This window comes from Podarcis vaucheri (assembly GCF_965113315.1).
Source record: "Podarcis vaucheri genome assembly, chromosome: 17".
In the NCBI taxonomy this organism is placed as follows: domain Eukaryota; kingdom Metazoa; phylum Chordata; class Lepidosauria; order Squamata; family Lacertidae; genus Podarcis; species Podarcis vaucheri.
In genome coordinates, this window is record NC_138755.1 from 32,771,408 (window position 1) to 32,787,094 (window position 15,687).

Sequence of the window (15,687 nt, forward strand, 5' to 3'; positions counted from 1 at the left end):
CCTGAAGTTCTAGAGAACCGTTCCAAGTGGACCTGTTGTAAAAAAGGTAAAGGTAAAGGACCCCTGACAGTTAAGTCCAGTCGCAGACGACTCTGGGGTTGCGGCGCTCATCTTACTTTAGAGGCTGAGGGAGCCGGCGTTTGTCTGCAGACAGTTTTTCTGGCTCATGTGGCCAGCATGACTAAGCCACTTCTGGCGAACCAGAGCAGTGCACAGAAACACCATTTACCTTCCCGCCGGAACGGTACCTATTTATCTATTTCCACTTTTGGCGTGCTTTCGAACTGCTAGGTTGGCAGGAGCTGGGGCAGAGCAACGGGAGCTCACCCCGTTGTGGGGATTCAAACCGCCAACCTTCTGATCAGCAAGCCCAAGAGGCTCAGTGGTTTAGACCACAGTGCCACCCGCGTCCTTTTGGACCAGTTGTACTTGCTGCAAACAGCAATTCCAAAGCCTTCAAGGGTTTGAGCAGGCCAGGGCAGGGCTGAGGAATCAGTGGTCCTCAAGATGATGTTAGACTCCAACCACCATCAGCTGCAGCCAATGCTCAGCAATGATGGGAATTGGAGTTTGGAATCTTCTGGAGGGCTACAAGCTCTCCATTCCTGAGCTAAAGGAAGGAATGCCATCCAGCAATTTTGTGACGACAACATATGGAACTTTTAGTAGTTTGTCACAATGGGAGGGCAGGGCCTGTCAATTATTTGACTGCCTCCAATTGCAAAAGAAACCACCAAAAACAACAACACAGACATGAAAAACATACCCATTTTAGAAATGTGGCAACTAAAACATGCTTTAAGAATATCACAGATCAATCCAGCTTTTTTTACTAGGAGCTAATACACAGATCTTTAAGAACACATAGGCAAAAATAAATCAAATTTTCACACAGTAATCATTTGCACACAAGCCTAACAATGCAATTTCTTACATCACTGTACCGGAGCATTTTCTTACCTCAGTATAGTCCGAGACAAAAAAAGATGTTGTTCCATCATATTCCACAAACTGCTTTGGAAATAATCGGACCCAAGTATCATCACCATAGAAGATTATCCTTTTCCCAGCTGCTTTGGCCTGCTGTATCAAGTTGTCTTCCAGCAAGGCTGGAGAATTGAGATTCATGATGACATCGATGAAACCCGGGATGCTCCCCGTTGTCAGTGCCTGCAAACAGATGCCCCAAAAGCAGAGGGGAAAACATCTTGATAGGGTTTGAGAAAAGGACGAGACTGCCTTAGGACAAGGGTACATGGACAGGAAAAAATGTTATTACAATCATCTGTAACAGGCTTGATGAACCAATTCCGAGACACTTTAAAAAAAAACAACCCAGAGAGAACACATCTACACGACTGCCAAGGAAGTCTCTGTTAGATATGTACACAAGGCTAGCCAATGTGATATCCTCCAATTGTTGCTGGATTCCTCCCTCCCATCACCCCACAGTCAGCATGGCTGAGGTTCAAGGGTGATGGGAATCTTAGCCTAGCATTATGTGCAAACCCAGAAACAACTGGTTCATTATTCAGTTGTAAGCCAGGATTCCCAGTTCACACACAATGCAAAGCTGAGATTATTTACAACATTTTCCTTCAGTCCATAGTCCAAATTAACCAGAGGAACAGAGCTTTTCAATGGCATTCTCACTAACCAGTTGAGAGGGGTTTTCAATTAATTTGCTAAAATGAACTGAGCCTGTTGGATCAACTGGGTTTTGGCCACATAATCACCTACAGTTAATGTTACTCTCTGTTTATATGTGGTGTTTTGGCCACAAAGGCCCCAGGTTGCTCAAATGGGTTGGCTCAAATAATACAACTAAAAAAGAATTAAGAAAAGAACATATTGACATTTTTAAAAATGTGAGAGAAACCAAATGTCATCAAGTCTCATCTGTCTTGTTGTTGTTTAGTCGTTTAGTCGTGTCCGACACTTCGTGACCCCATGGACCAGAGCACGCCAGGCACTCCTGTCTTCCACTGCTTCCCGCAGTTTGGTCAAACTCATGCTGGTAGCTTCGAGAACACTATCCAACCATCTCGTCCTCTGTCGTCCCCTTCTCCTTGTGCCCTCCATCTTTCCCAACATCAAGGTCTTTTCCAAGGGGTCGTTTCTTCTCATGAGGTGGCCAAAGTATTGGAGCCTCAGCTTCAGGATCTGTCCTTCCAGTGAGCACTCAGGGCTGATTTCCTTCAGAATGGATCGGTTTGATCTTCTTGCAGTCCATGGGACTCTCAAGAGTCTCCTCCAGCACCATAATTCAAAAGCATCAATTCTTCGGTGATCAGCCTTCTTTATGGTCCAGCTCTCACTTCCATACATCACTACTGGTAAAACCATGGCTTTAACTATACGGACCTTTGTTGGTAAGGTGATGTCTCTGCTTTTTAAGATGCTGTCTAGGTTTGTCATTGCTTTTCTCCTAAGAAGCAGGCGTCTTTTAATTTTGTGACTGCTGTTACTATCTGCAGTGATCATGGAGCCCAAGAAAGTAAAATCTCTCAATGGGGGCTAGCACCCTACAACTCCGCTCTAGTTGCTCCCGTCACTTTATGACCCTCCGTATGTGTGGAGACAGTGGAAGCGAAGACCAAAGGCAAGACTCTCCCTGGGACCGGAACAGCCCCTTCTGCCTCTGAGACTCCCTGAATCTCTCCTCCCACCTCCTTTCCCCTTGTCTCTGGGTGCCCAGTCTCTTCCCCTTGGCTCTCCTTGGCACCTGCCACACGGGTTCCACAAAACCCCACATATCACTGGCCCCTTCCCCCGGATCATCATCCAGCTCCCCTGCCTCCTCTGCTCACACATCCATCCCCTCTCCTCAGACTTCTGCCCATCCCCAATATTAAACTTGGAAAGATTCCAGCTGTACAGCAAAAACGAGACAAGGAACAGACACGACAAGCACCGAGTGCCGTTTCACAACACACAAAATTAAAAAGTTGATCAACTGAGATGTAGCTGTTGTGCATCATTTACAGAATCCATTCACCAAAATTAAAAGAAACCGATACTTAAGACAAATTGTGATGACGGCCACTTTCCGAAGCAGACAATCAATCCTCACAGGAATCTATTTTGGGACAGAGATTGCAATGTCTTTTTTTGGAAACTTCACAGTAAGTTTTAAGGGCACAAGATGAATTAATTGCAACGGCTCATTAAGTTCTAATAACACAGTTCTTGATGTTGTCAGAGTATTTAATTAAAACTCATTTAATATTAGTACTGAGGAATTATTATCCTGATGCACAAAATAGTATAGTCGTACCTTGGGAGTCGAACAGAAACCATTCCAGAAGTCTGTTTGACTTCCAAAGCTTTCGGCTTCCAAATTGTGGCTTCTGAGTGACTGCAGGAAGCTCCTGCAGCTAATCGGAAGCCCCGCTGGATGTTCGGCTTCCAAAAGAACATTAAAAAACTGGAAGAGTCACTTCCATGTTTCGTTTGTTCAGGAGCCAAAACGTTCGGGAACTAGGCTGTTTGAAAACCAAGGTACGGCTGTAGTATGCGTTCCTTGCTATAGAGATTCCTGAGGGTTGCATGTTTTATTTTGTCTTTAGAACAGAAAAGTTCATTTTATTTTGCCCATTCCTACGTTTCTCACAGCTCAATAAGGCCCCCATCAAGGTCAACGTACTACTGAATTTGACTTTCAGTCTTTAAGCTGTTAATTGGTTACAAAATAGGTGCAAGACTTTCTCTAAATTATTCCTTAACAATTTCCGATTGTGTCCTTTACATTTTGTGTCTATATTTAATGTAAATTGCTTGTATGGTACAGTTTACACATCACCAACAGCCAAACTGTGGCATACTGGGATTGCGCAAACCTGCAGGCTCCAAGACAGGAACTTGCAGTCCCTTGGCTCCTCCCTGGTCTTCTTCATTCCTGTGCCACACTGAGCCAACCTAAGACCAAACCTGGGCTGCTTCTTGCAGTTAGTGATGGGAAAGCTTAGTTATGTCCCTGGGTTCAGTCAACACATTAAACACAGCCCAGAGTGGTGCATGAGTAAAAAAAGACGAGGGGGGGAGCATTTCAAAATCTTTTGTGAGATTAAAAAGTAGCACAGGCAATTTTATATCTGAAGGAGTGCTACTTCCCCTACAGACCAGCTTGGGATTCAGACAATTGGAAGACAACCTCATGGTGGTTTGAGGAGGAGCAGTGAACTCTTGAGGGGGGCTTCTCGGTGGTAGCCCCAAGAATGTAGAACTCCCTCCTCAAAGAGGTGCATTGGTCACCATGTTTCTACAGCTTCCATTGTTTGCTGAAGTTTTTATCCTGGTTTGGGAAAATGAAGAATTGGTTTTAGTATCCTCCCTCTATTGATTATTGATTTTAGAGCGATGGATGAGTATGTTTTACGGTTGCTTCAATATGCTGAGGCCTACCTTGGGCACTTCTGACAAAGGACAGGAAGTTCAAGCAACAAACAAGAAGAAGTAGTAACACCAGCAATAATTCTCTTCTACACATTTAGCTCAGTTTATCACATCACTCAGCTGAAACCTCCCACGTGGTCGTGCTCCTAAGTGGGAGCCTGCCTTTTCATGTCTTATTTTGTGCAGGGTTTTATCTTTTTGGATGCAAACTAGAGATTTGAAGGTCTGTAAAAAAAATGAGGAAGGGGGAAACTGGAGGGGAAACTGGGGGTGGGGTGGGGGTTCACATGGGCTTTCACATCTCCAGCCAACACCTGATAAAGGAGCCCTTGCCTCCTTACTCTCATTTAAGATACAGCAAAAAAAACATATTAGTTATTGCTGCCCCTCAACAATCATATCACCACAATGACACATGTAGATATTGGAGATCTGAACCTTTAAAACAAACAGGCCACCATTAACTCCCAACAGGAAAACTCTTAATGCATAGGACCAGATCAATTCTTTAAAGTACTGGGTTGTGTCCAAGGTAGCACTAAATTATTTTTATTTTTAAATTTTAAGATCTTTATTGAAACTTAACTTATATACATAATAACCAAAATTCCCAATGATTCCCTCACGTAAAATATAATAGCTAAATTACAACAGCTGCATAATTATATAGGGGAGGGCACAGGGTATACACATGGGAGGATGGGGTAGCGTCCCACCATGCAAGCAGAAATCCTTGGGCTAATGGGACATGTTGGTTGCCTGCAACCCATTAAAGCATACAGTGGACACTCGGGTTGTGATTCGGTGCTTCTGCGCATGCGCCGAAACCTAAAAGTAACACATTCCAGTACTTCCGGGTTTGGCACTGTGTGCAACCCAAAAATGTGCAACCTAAAGCATCTGTAACCCGAGGTATGACTGTATTCCCATCCTTAATGTCAGCAGCTTTTGTTGATTTGCCTAAGCAAGCTCATGGAGCTCTTACATGCAACCAATTGCACTGTAGAAACACAATTTAGCACCTTTCCTGCTCTGGATCCATGTGTTGTTGTTTTTTTTAAAATCTGTAACAACTAGTAGTAATATGTTGCTTCCTAAAATGTACTGACACACAATTAAATCTTAAAGGTCAGTCTTCAGTCTTCATTTGTTCATATTTGTGATACAAAGGTGTTTTATATAACTGGTTTATACTCTTCTGTTTTGTGGAATTTGGATGTCCAGATCCCAATTTGTTTGTAGGTACTTTGTTGGGCTGGAGCTACATACAGCAGCCCAAGAAAGCCACAGGATACATCACATAATTCAGATTAAACAATCTGTTTCCCTTTTTTAAAAAAATGTTAGTTTCTAGTCCTCATAGTTGTGAACATGTGTATGTTTGCATGTCTTCGGGGAAATGTAGATATAATCTCAGAAAACAAAGGAGTTGCTAAGCAAATTTCCCTGGGGCAAAGAATATAGATAAAATTATACCCTGATCTCATGAACACTTAGCAGAAGTCATTACTGGTTCCGCTCAAGAAACATTTTTTCAAAAACTTTTATAAACCATCCACCCTCAATGTGACAACAGGAGATTTTTTCATTGTCTGCCCTTCAGTATAACAACAAAGCCAATGGCCAGGATCAAAAGGAGGAACATAAATGTATGAGGACCACAACCACATGCAAAGTTTTGCTAGTTTCCTCTCAATAGTTGCTGCCGTTGAAGAGACAAGCCTCTGCTCTGTTCAAAAGCAGGGTGCCTCTTAAGCAGTGGAAAGTTCTAAGGGGAAGAAACAGCTAGCAAGACTCTGTCCTGCACAAAGATACCCGACGCTTGAAATTCTGTCCTACACCTACAGTGCTTGCTAACCTGGAAGTCCTCTCAAAAAAGTACAAGCAATTCTGAATCAATATTAGAAACTCATATATGTAAGCTAATCACCAAATGGCACCTTAAACCTGTTACGATATTGAAGCAATGCACCCGCGAGCTGCTGGTAGCTTGAAAGCAAAACATAATGGGAATGTTGGGACTGTCCGTGGGAAACAGAAGGACAGTCTATTCACAGTGCGAAGCACCGGAATTAGCTCAGAGTGTAATATGAGCTGTACAGGAAGTACAGCATGTGTTTGTTCTCTCTCGACTGCTGGAATTTGAAGAGAGCAGTCATGTTTTTTGTAACGCTGCAAAGACAGAAATAAAGGCATGTAAATACGTTTCTGTCTATCTCTTTCCCCTGCCGGGGGGGGCAGGAAAGAGGGGGGGTGTTCTTCTCACGCTGAGAAGGATCGCCTATCGCAACCTCTGCCTGGATCCTGCCGGGAAAGCAGACAGGGAGGTCAACAGGAGACCAAGCCGGGTGCCTGAGAGAGTTGCTAGTTTCTCCTGATAAAGGCTTGATTTCCGACAAAACCTAGGTTACGGACACAACAATGGAATATTTAGGGGCCATTTTTAAATGAGATGTATTAATATTTTTATGATTATTAATTTCATTTCTATATAGCTTTGTATTTTAAAGGGAAAAAATCTCAAAGGACATTATACCACATTGAAACATTAAATAAAACCCAGAATAAAAGAAAATCAAGCTTCAAAGAAAGATTTCAGATCCTTCTCTAAGTGACATTCTGCTTTCCCCATATTTATTTACTTGCTTAACTTATATAGCTGTACCATAGCAGAAGTGCTCTAGGAAGGCAGGGTGGTGCAGTGGTTAGAGTGTCAGACTGGGACCGGCGAGATCAGGGTTCAAATCCCCACAAAGCCGTGAAGCTCACTGGGCGACCTTGGGCCCCTCACAGCCTCCTCAACCTCCCTCACAGGCTTGTTGTAGGGATTAACTGAGGAGGTGGTAGACCATGTACTCCTTGGAGAAAAAGGTGGGATATAAATGTAATAAATAAGTTCTTCTGCTTACCTGCTTTAGAAAGCTGGAGAGGCCAGCCAGATGGCGATGTCAGTCGTCAACATGGCAGCCAGAGATCTCCACATGGCCGCAATCAGACCAGCACTGGTTGCAAAACACACCTGACATCCGGCTAATTTCTAACCTGGTTCTGAAGCACATGTCCAAATATCACAACTCACCTTAATTCGAGGCATGGTGACTGTAGGTGGCTTGGCTTCCGCTACAAAACTATGAGATGTTCCTCTTTCCACCAGCTGGGTTGTGTAGGGCATGAACCGTTTGCCTTTCGAGCCAAACACAAAGTCATCTCTCAAGGCATCAATCAGTACTATGACAGCTTTTTTAAAGAGAGGGGATGGCACCTTCGTCCAGTTGGAAGAGAATCCTAAAATATATTTAAGATATGTATGAGTCACCAAGTCAAGTCAAGGGTTGGTTTTCAATGTAAATACTATCCCCAGCAGTCTGCCTTGCTGCAGAAAGTGGGCAACCTGCCAGCTCACTCCCTACTCACTTGCCCTCCCTCTCTCCTGGGCTACGTGATGGGTGGTGGTTGTGCAGAAACAAAGGAAACTGCCTTATACAGACGTACCTCGGGTTACAGACGCTTCAGGTCGTGTGTTTTTGGGTTGTGCACCGCACTGAACCCGGAAGTACCGGAACGGGTTACTTCCAGGTTTTGGCGCTTGCACAGAAGTGCTAAATCGCGCTTTGCGCATGCGCAGAAGCGCCGAATAGCAACCCACATGTGTGCAGATGCTGCAGGTTGCGAACGCTGTGGGTTGCGAATGTGCCTCCTGCACGGATCACATTTGCAACCCGAACGTCCACTGTAGTGGGTCAGACCACTGGGTGCATCTCACTCAGTACTCCCTACTCTAACTGGCAGTGGCTCTCCTGGGTTTCAGAAAAGGCTTAATCCGAGGGCTCCTTGGAGGTTGCTCCTGGGACCTTCTGCATGCAAGGCACAGCCTCTTTTCATGGGTGTAGACAGGATTTATGTTGGGAAGGGGGCAGGACACTCACCTGTCATCACCCTCTCTCTGGCTCTGTCTAGCAGATTCAGAATGAAATGTCTCAACAACAGTTCGACACGGCGAGTCTAAAACTGAAGGCTTGATTAACATGTTTTATGTGTTTTCATCTTATGCCGTTCTACTGTAACTGTGAGCATGAGTAAGTGTACCCTCTACTTTGGCAGTTTGCGGGACACGGGTGGCGCTATGGTCTAAACCAATGAGCTGACTTGGAAGGTCAGCGGTTTGAATCCCCTCAATGGAGAGAGCTCCAGTTTCTCTGTCCCAGCTCCTGCCAACCTAGCAGTTCAAAAGCACACCAGTGCAAGTAGATAAATAGGTACTGCTGTGGCAGGAAGGTAAGCAGCATTTCTGCACGCTCTGGTTTCCGTCACAGTGTCCCGTTGCGCCAGAAGTGGTTTAGTCATGCTGGCCACACGACCCGAAAAGCTATCTATGGACAAACGCCAGCTCCCTTGGCCTGAAAGTGAGATGAGCACCGCAACCCCATAGTCGCCTTTGACTGGACTTAACTGCCATGGGCTCCTTTACCTTTTTACTTCGACAGTTACGCTATTGCCTATCTAGCATGTTACATTTATGTAAGATAAAGGTAAAGGGACCCCTGACAATTAGGTCCAGTCATGGCCGACTCTGGGGTTGCGGCGCTCATCTCGCTTTATTGGCAGAGGGAGCCGGTGTACAGCTTCTGGGTCATGTGGCCACCATGACTAAGACGCTTCTGGCGAACCAGAGCAGCACACGGAAACACCGTTTACCTTCCCGCCAGAGTGTACCTATTTATCTACTTGCACTTTGACATGCTTTCAAACTGGCAGGAGCAGGGACCGAGCAACGGGAGCTCACCCCATCACGGGGGCTCGAACCGCCGACCTTCTGATCAGCAAGCACTAGGCTCTGTGGTTTAACCCACAGCACCACCCGCGTCCCTTACATTTATGTATGGAGGTGCTTTTATGCTGGCCCCTGACCGTAATAAGGACTTGGTTTAGATTGGACAACAGTTGTTTTAAATCCCTTTCTTTTGCCCCCAAGTTCTCAGGAAAACCTGTCGAAATCTTTTTACTTATTTCTACTTGTAAGCCATTTTCGATTATTATCTTGATTTAGGGGTGGGGCAGCTACCCCGCCCACTCCTCTTTCCCATGAAAAGGGTGTGGAGGGGCGAACTCACGAGTGGGGCGATGAGAAAGAGGCCGCCCCCCGTTGTTTTCAAGCGTGCAACCCCCCCCACAAGGCCTGGAAGAGACGCTCCCCACACCTTTCCCGCCCCCCACGCCGCCAGGTAGGAGGCAAAGCGCTTACCTGTGGGAGGCGGCTCCGCCGGCGGCCCGGCAAGCGCCCCGCTCCTGGGCAGCGACCTCACCGGCACCGGGAAGAAGCCCCTGAGGAAGAGCCCGACGCCCAGCGCCTGCACTAGCAGGCAGGCGGAGGCGAAGACCCCCGAGCGCAGCCGCATCCTCCGGCTCCAGCGCGGACAGGTAGAGCCGGAAGACAGGTGAGTTCGCGAGGCGCGCCTGCGCACACCGGCGCCGCTTCCGACGGGCCACAACAATCGGGGAAGCCCGGAGGGAACTCTCGGCAGCTATTGGCTGCCGGCTGACCAATGGCTGGCCTGGCCTCTACGCAAGACGCCTCCTATAAGAAAGGCGTTGAGGCAAGAGCCAATCCCGAGAGGGCGGTGGGGAAGACTACATTTCCCAGAAAGCCACTGCGGCGGAGCTTTTACGTGCCTTAAAGTGCGTCTTACCACATATAATCCAGTGCGGGCCAAGCTCTCAGGCAAAGTAGGCCGCGAGGGGCCACACACTGAATTAAATTTCGGCACCGCAAATTAAAGTGTTTGCAATACAGTTCATATTAGTTAACCTACACAATATGCGTAATTGAATAGATGAAATTAAATAGGCAAATAACAGCATCAGTAGCTTTATTGATTTAAACAAAATGAATACACAAGCGGATTACAGAATATACAAGCCTGACTTTGCTCCCTCTTGTGATGTATACGGTATTATGGGACCCCTGAAACTTCTCAACACTTGGGAGACTGAGGAGGGGAACAGATAACAGTATATTTGTTATTAAATAAATCATCCAGAAAGGTTCGCAGATTCTGCTCTGACTCCCAGGAAGTGTAAGGAAAGAGAAATGGAATTCTCAGGAAATCAGACAAAAATAAAAAATACAAGGAAGCCAAGAAAACCATGTTTTTCTTATGCATTAACTTGTTTTGATATAATCAGATGAAGTTTGTGCTTTCAATGGTCCATTGCTAGCATTCTTGTACAAACAAACAAAACATGACAAGACTGACAGAAAATGGGTCAACAACCCAATAGTCTCCCCGCAAAAACCACATTTTAAAAGGGCACAGGATGTCAATAAAATCAACCCAAGGCATGGTTAAAAAAATATTTATTTTTTTTGCCTAAAGGTGTATAATGAAGGTGCCAGGTGAACTTCCCTGGGGAGAGCATTCCACAGACGGGGAGCCACTGCAGAGAAGGCCCCTTCTTGTGTTGCCACCCTCCAGACCTCTTGAGAAGGCACATGAAGGAGGAGATGATCTCAGGATTTGGGTAGGTTCATATGGAAAGAGGCAGTCCTTGAGGTATTGCAGCCCAAGGTATTGAGGTATGAGCTGTTCAAGGCTTTATAGGTCAAAACCAGCACTTTGAATTGGGCCCAGAAACTAATTGGTAGCCAGTGCAGTGGGACCAGGATCGGTGTAATATCCTCAAACTGTCTTGCTCCAGTGAGCAACATGGCTGTTGAATTCTGCACTCGCTGAAGTTTCTGAGCCGTCTTCAGAGGCAGCCCTATGTATAACTCATTGCAATAATCTAACCCTGAGGTTACCAGAGCATAGACAACAGTAGTTAGGCTATCCCTAGATAGGGGCGTAGCTGGGCCACCAGCCGAAGCTGATGGAAGGCACTCCGGGCCACTAAGGCCACCTGAGCCTTGAGCAACAGCAAAGGATCTAGGAGTACTCCCAAGCTATGAACCTGCTCCTTCAGAGGATGTGCAACCTTATCAAGAGCTGGTGATCTCCCACCCATCTGGTCTAGGGAACCACCCACTAACAGTGTCTCAGTCTTATCTGGATTGAGTTTCAGTTTGTTGGCTCTCATCCAGTCAGGGTGCTCAGGGGCAATCGTGTCTGTTATGTACTGAAGTTCTCACCCTGGGCCAGCAGGAGGATACTGTAGATAGTTTTCACTCAGGTCCACGTATGCAAATAAAGGATGCAGAGTGACATTCAGTGATTGGATAGTTACAGAAAATGGTTACTGTTGCGTTCTAGTGGAGCTCTATATAAGCAGGCTGGCTGAACCCTTCAGCTCAGTTCTGTTCTGGCCTGTGAATAAACAAGAGCTGTTCGAAGAATCGCTGTGTCGTCTGATATGTTCACCCACAACTTAACAGTGTCACTAGCCCAAGCCATTCGGATGCTCCAGAGCTTGGCCAGGGCATCGATTACATGCAAACAACACTCATCAGTTGCTTCTCATTATTTTAATTTCAAAAAACAGTAACTGCAGGGCTGGATTTAGGTTTGATGAGGCCCTAAGCTACTGAAGGTAATGGGGCCCTTTATATGTCCAGCTGTCTGTTGTCAACAACAAATTGCTGCTATTTTTTTGTGTTGAATATATGCCATGCAATCAGTCCATCCTGAATGTAGGCACCCTATATATAGAAATGAGCAAACCAGTGATACTTTAGGGAGCGGGCTAGCAGGCAGAGCCCACTATTTACATCATTGGAGCCTACACAACACAAAACACTGTTGCTGTATGTAGGTTTTATTTTATTTGTTTTTTATCTTATACTTTGGAAATGTACATCCAGGTGTTTTTTCCTTTAAGTTTTTTTAGGGCCCTAAGCTATAGCTTGTTTAGCTTATACGTAAATCCGGCTCTGTCTGCAGGTTTTGACCCTCAGCGACTTTCAGTACAGCTTTGGACAAAAAAGTGGGAGGGGGGATCACATTTTCTCCTATGTTAAAAGAGATCATTACAAAAGGTCCCTTCCCCTCCCCTCCTTTTCATCTCCCCACGACACTTTTCTTCGGCTAATTTACAAAGTGACAAGCCTGACAATCCTTTTTAGCTTTCCTTGGCTTCAAAGTTTGTTTTAATTTCTACAAAATCTCTCTTCAGTTACCTTTCAAAGGAAAAAAAAAAGGCCTCTGTCAAAACTCTTGGCTGCTGGCACTGCAAAGCTCTTTGCTCCCCCCACTGCCTTTCTTTTAAATTCAGCTGTGACTGAAGAGGTGACTATGAGGAGGAAATCAGTTCTCTTTGAAGTTGGAGCTTGGGATATGAACCAAACTGTAAAGCTTTTAAAATAGATAGTTGGTCGTTGCTTCCAGCAGGTAGGAGGAAGCTTTCTGTTCAAGTCACTCTCATTAGGGAGTGAACCACCTCTAAGACTGGCCGCAAAAAATATTAATAAACTCAATTTTTTTTTTTAGAATCAAGGATTTTTCACAAGTTACACCGTGCAGCACATTATAATAAAAAATTCTGGTGGTAGCCCAGCAACAAGATCCCTCCAGAGTGCATGGATAATGCCAGCCAGTGGCTCCCGTCTCAGACATACCTCATACTCCTATTCCTCTTAACACCACATAGATGTCTTGCTTGTATTGTGACACCACTCCCAATACATACAGGGCACAAGGGAAAGGTGGAGGTAAAATATGTTTATCATCCCTCACCCCTCCTTCCCTTGAGCATCACAGAGATCAAGCGTCTTCCAATGGGCCACATCAAGGGGACAGACCCTCCAAGTGTCCCTGTATTGCAGGGATAGTCCCAGATTTACAGAAGCTATCCCAGTTTCTGATTTGATCCCAGAATGTCCCGCCTTTCCTCAGGACGTCCCTATGTTCATCAGACAAATGTTGGAGGGTATGGAATTATGCAACCCCCCAAGCCAAGGAGATAAGTAACTATACAAGAAAACGTCTGAAGGCAGCCCTGTATAGGGAAGTTGCTTAATGCTTAATGTTTGTGTGTGGTGTGTGTGTGTAATGTTGGAAGCCGCCCAGAGTAGCTGGGACAACCCAATCAGATGGGCAGAGTATAAATAATAGCATCATTATCATTATTATGGAATAAGGTAAAGGTAAAGGGACCCCTGACCATTAGGTCCAGTTGCAGATGACTCTGGGGTTGCGGCGCTCATCTCGCTTTATTGGCCAAGGGAGCCGGTGTACAGCTTCCGGGTCATGTGGCCAGCATGACTAAGCCGCTTCTGGCAAACCAGAGCAGCGCATGGAAATGCCATTTACTTTCCTGCTGGAGCGGTACCTATTTATCTACTTGCACTTTGACGTGCTTTCAAACTGCTAGGTTGGCAGGAGCAGGGACCGAGCAACAGGAGCACACCCCGTCGCAGGGATTCGAACCAACAACCTTCGGGTCACCAAGCCCTAGGCTCAGTGGTTTAACCCACAGCACCACCCGTGTCCCTGTCATGGAATAAGATGTCCCTATTTTCATCAGAGAAATGTTGGAGGGTATGAGGGATCTGACAAGAAGTGGAAACACAGGAAACTGCTTTATACCACATCAGACTATTTGTCTTTCTAAGACAGTTGACTGACAGCAGCGGCTCAAGGAGATAGGCTTTCATATTACTTACTGCCTGATCCTTGTAAATGGGGAGACAGGAGACAGGCGATGGACTCTGGGGTCTTCTGCAGGTAAAAAAAAAGGAGGGGGAGGGAGGGAGGGAGGGAGGAAGGAAGGAAGGAAAATGTTTCTACCAATCACATTACTTATAAGGTCCAGATCTGGGGTCTAGCTTGTGCTGAGGAATAGTCATATACATTTCTCCAAACAGCGTTATGATGGACAGCAGAAGAAAAGCAGGGCTTTTACAAACCTCATTCTAGTGCATAAAGGTAAAAGATAAAGGGACACCTGACCATTAGGTCCAGTTGTGACCGATTCTGGGGTTGTGGCACTCATCTTGCTTTATTGGCCGAGGGAGCCAGCGTACAGCTTCTGGGTCATGTAGCCAGCAGGACTAAGCTGCTTCTGGCGAACCAGAGCAGCACACGGAAACGCCGTTTACCTTCCCGCCGGACCGGTACCTATTTATCTACTTGCACTTTGAAGTGCTTTCGTACTGCTAGGTTGGCAGGAGCAGGGACCGAGCAACAGGAGCTCACCCCGTAACGGGGATTCGAACTGCCGACCTTCTGATCAGCAAGTCCTAGGCTCTGTGGTTTATCCCACAGCACCACCCACATCCCATTCTAGTGCATAATCTGGCCTTAACATATGGAATTCCCAAGCATACCCCTTACAAACATACCCATCAATCCATCAGTCAATCTAGCCACACTCTAACCACTAAAGCACACTATTTCTCTCTCTCTCTCTCTTGTACACACAGCAGAAAAAGCAGAGGAAACCCTTCAGCAAATATGAGAGGCGCCATTTGCCACATACATTTCTCTGCCTCCTCCACTGAAAAAGACGCTCTGGCCCCTTGTGCATTCTCAGAGCGAGACAGAAAAACTTTATAGATTGAGCAAAGCATCGTCTCGAAGCAACAAGAATGAAATAATTGTTTAGCTGGTCGCAAGGAAGAATCTGCCATTCAGCTAATTCTCTCTCTTTTATTGAGTTTCTGAATAGCTTTCGTTGGTGCTTTTCAGGCCAAGTACAGCCAAAGCAAGTCAGAGCAATTTGCCTATCAACATTTCAAGGCACAGGATGCTGTTGCTTTGCCATTTTCAAATGCCACCATTTGTGACACACCTGGGGCACTTGGGATAACAATAACTCTCCTCCTGGAATGGGGACGCAGCAATTACCTGCGAGGACATGGTCTCCTGGAGAACACAGAGCACAGGAATAGCACAGAGCTTACCTTGAAATGGTATTTGAAGTACTTGCAAGCATCAATAGATTATTAATGTCAGCAGTAGTCAGGTTCCTCGATACTACATAAAATAGTTAGCCCAGGGCCATGAAATGTTGTCTCTGCAGGAAGCACAGTGAAGTGAGATGACGATTCATCTGGGGCCATGAAACTAGAAGGGACCAGATGCCAAAGAAAACCATCAAGGAGGAATGTGCCAGAATCATCTGGCATTTCATTCAGTTTTCTGGAAAACTAGGTCCAGTTCTTCAAATGCCCCAAACCAGGCATAGGCAAACTCGGCCCTCCAGATGTTTTGGGACTACAACTCCCATCATCCCTGACCACTCGTTCTGTTTAGCTAGGGATGATGGGAGTTGTAATCCCAAAATGTCTAGAGGGCAGAGTTTGCCTATGCCTGCCCCAAACAAACTACTGGCTCCTCAAAGCCTTTGCTTTTCATAGAA

At 45.8% G+C, this 15,687-nt stretch overlaps 1 protein-coding gene and 1 long non-coding RNA gene across 3 annotated transcripts in view; both read right to left on the reverse strand.

The window, feature by feature from the left end:
- Positions 1-9,886, reverse strand: part of PIGG (phosphatidylinositol glycan anchor biosynthesis class G (EMM blood group)) — a 57,067-nt gene extending 47,181 nt beyond the window's left edge. Inside the window, exons 1-3 of one of the 2 annotated variants that reach the window (XM_082204663.1) lie at positions 9,638-9,883; positions 7,475-7,680; positions 961-1,170 (exon numbers count right to left, since the gene is read on the reverse strand). In XM_082204663.1, coding sequence (XP_082060789.1) covers positions 961-1,170; positions 7,475-7,680; positions 9,638-9,791 — 570 coding nt within the window. In that variant the 5' untranslated portion in view covers positions 9,792-9,883. Of the gene's footprint in view, positions 1-960; positions 1,171-7,474; positions 7,681-9,637 lie in introns of both variants that reach the window. The other variant, XM_082204664.1, reaches the window with a different exon arrangement.
- Positions 1-13,691, reverse strand: part of LOC309522123 — a 67,147-nt gene extending 53,456 nt beyond the window's left edge. The window contains exon 1 of the long non-coding RNA XR_014214869.1: positions 13,638-13,691. This is a non-coding gene — a long non-coding RNA (uncharacterized lncRNA). The remainder of the gene's footprint in view (positions 1-13,637) is intronic.
- Between the last annotated feature and the right edge of the window lie 1,996 nt (positions 13,692-15,687).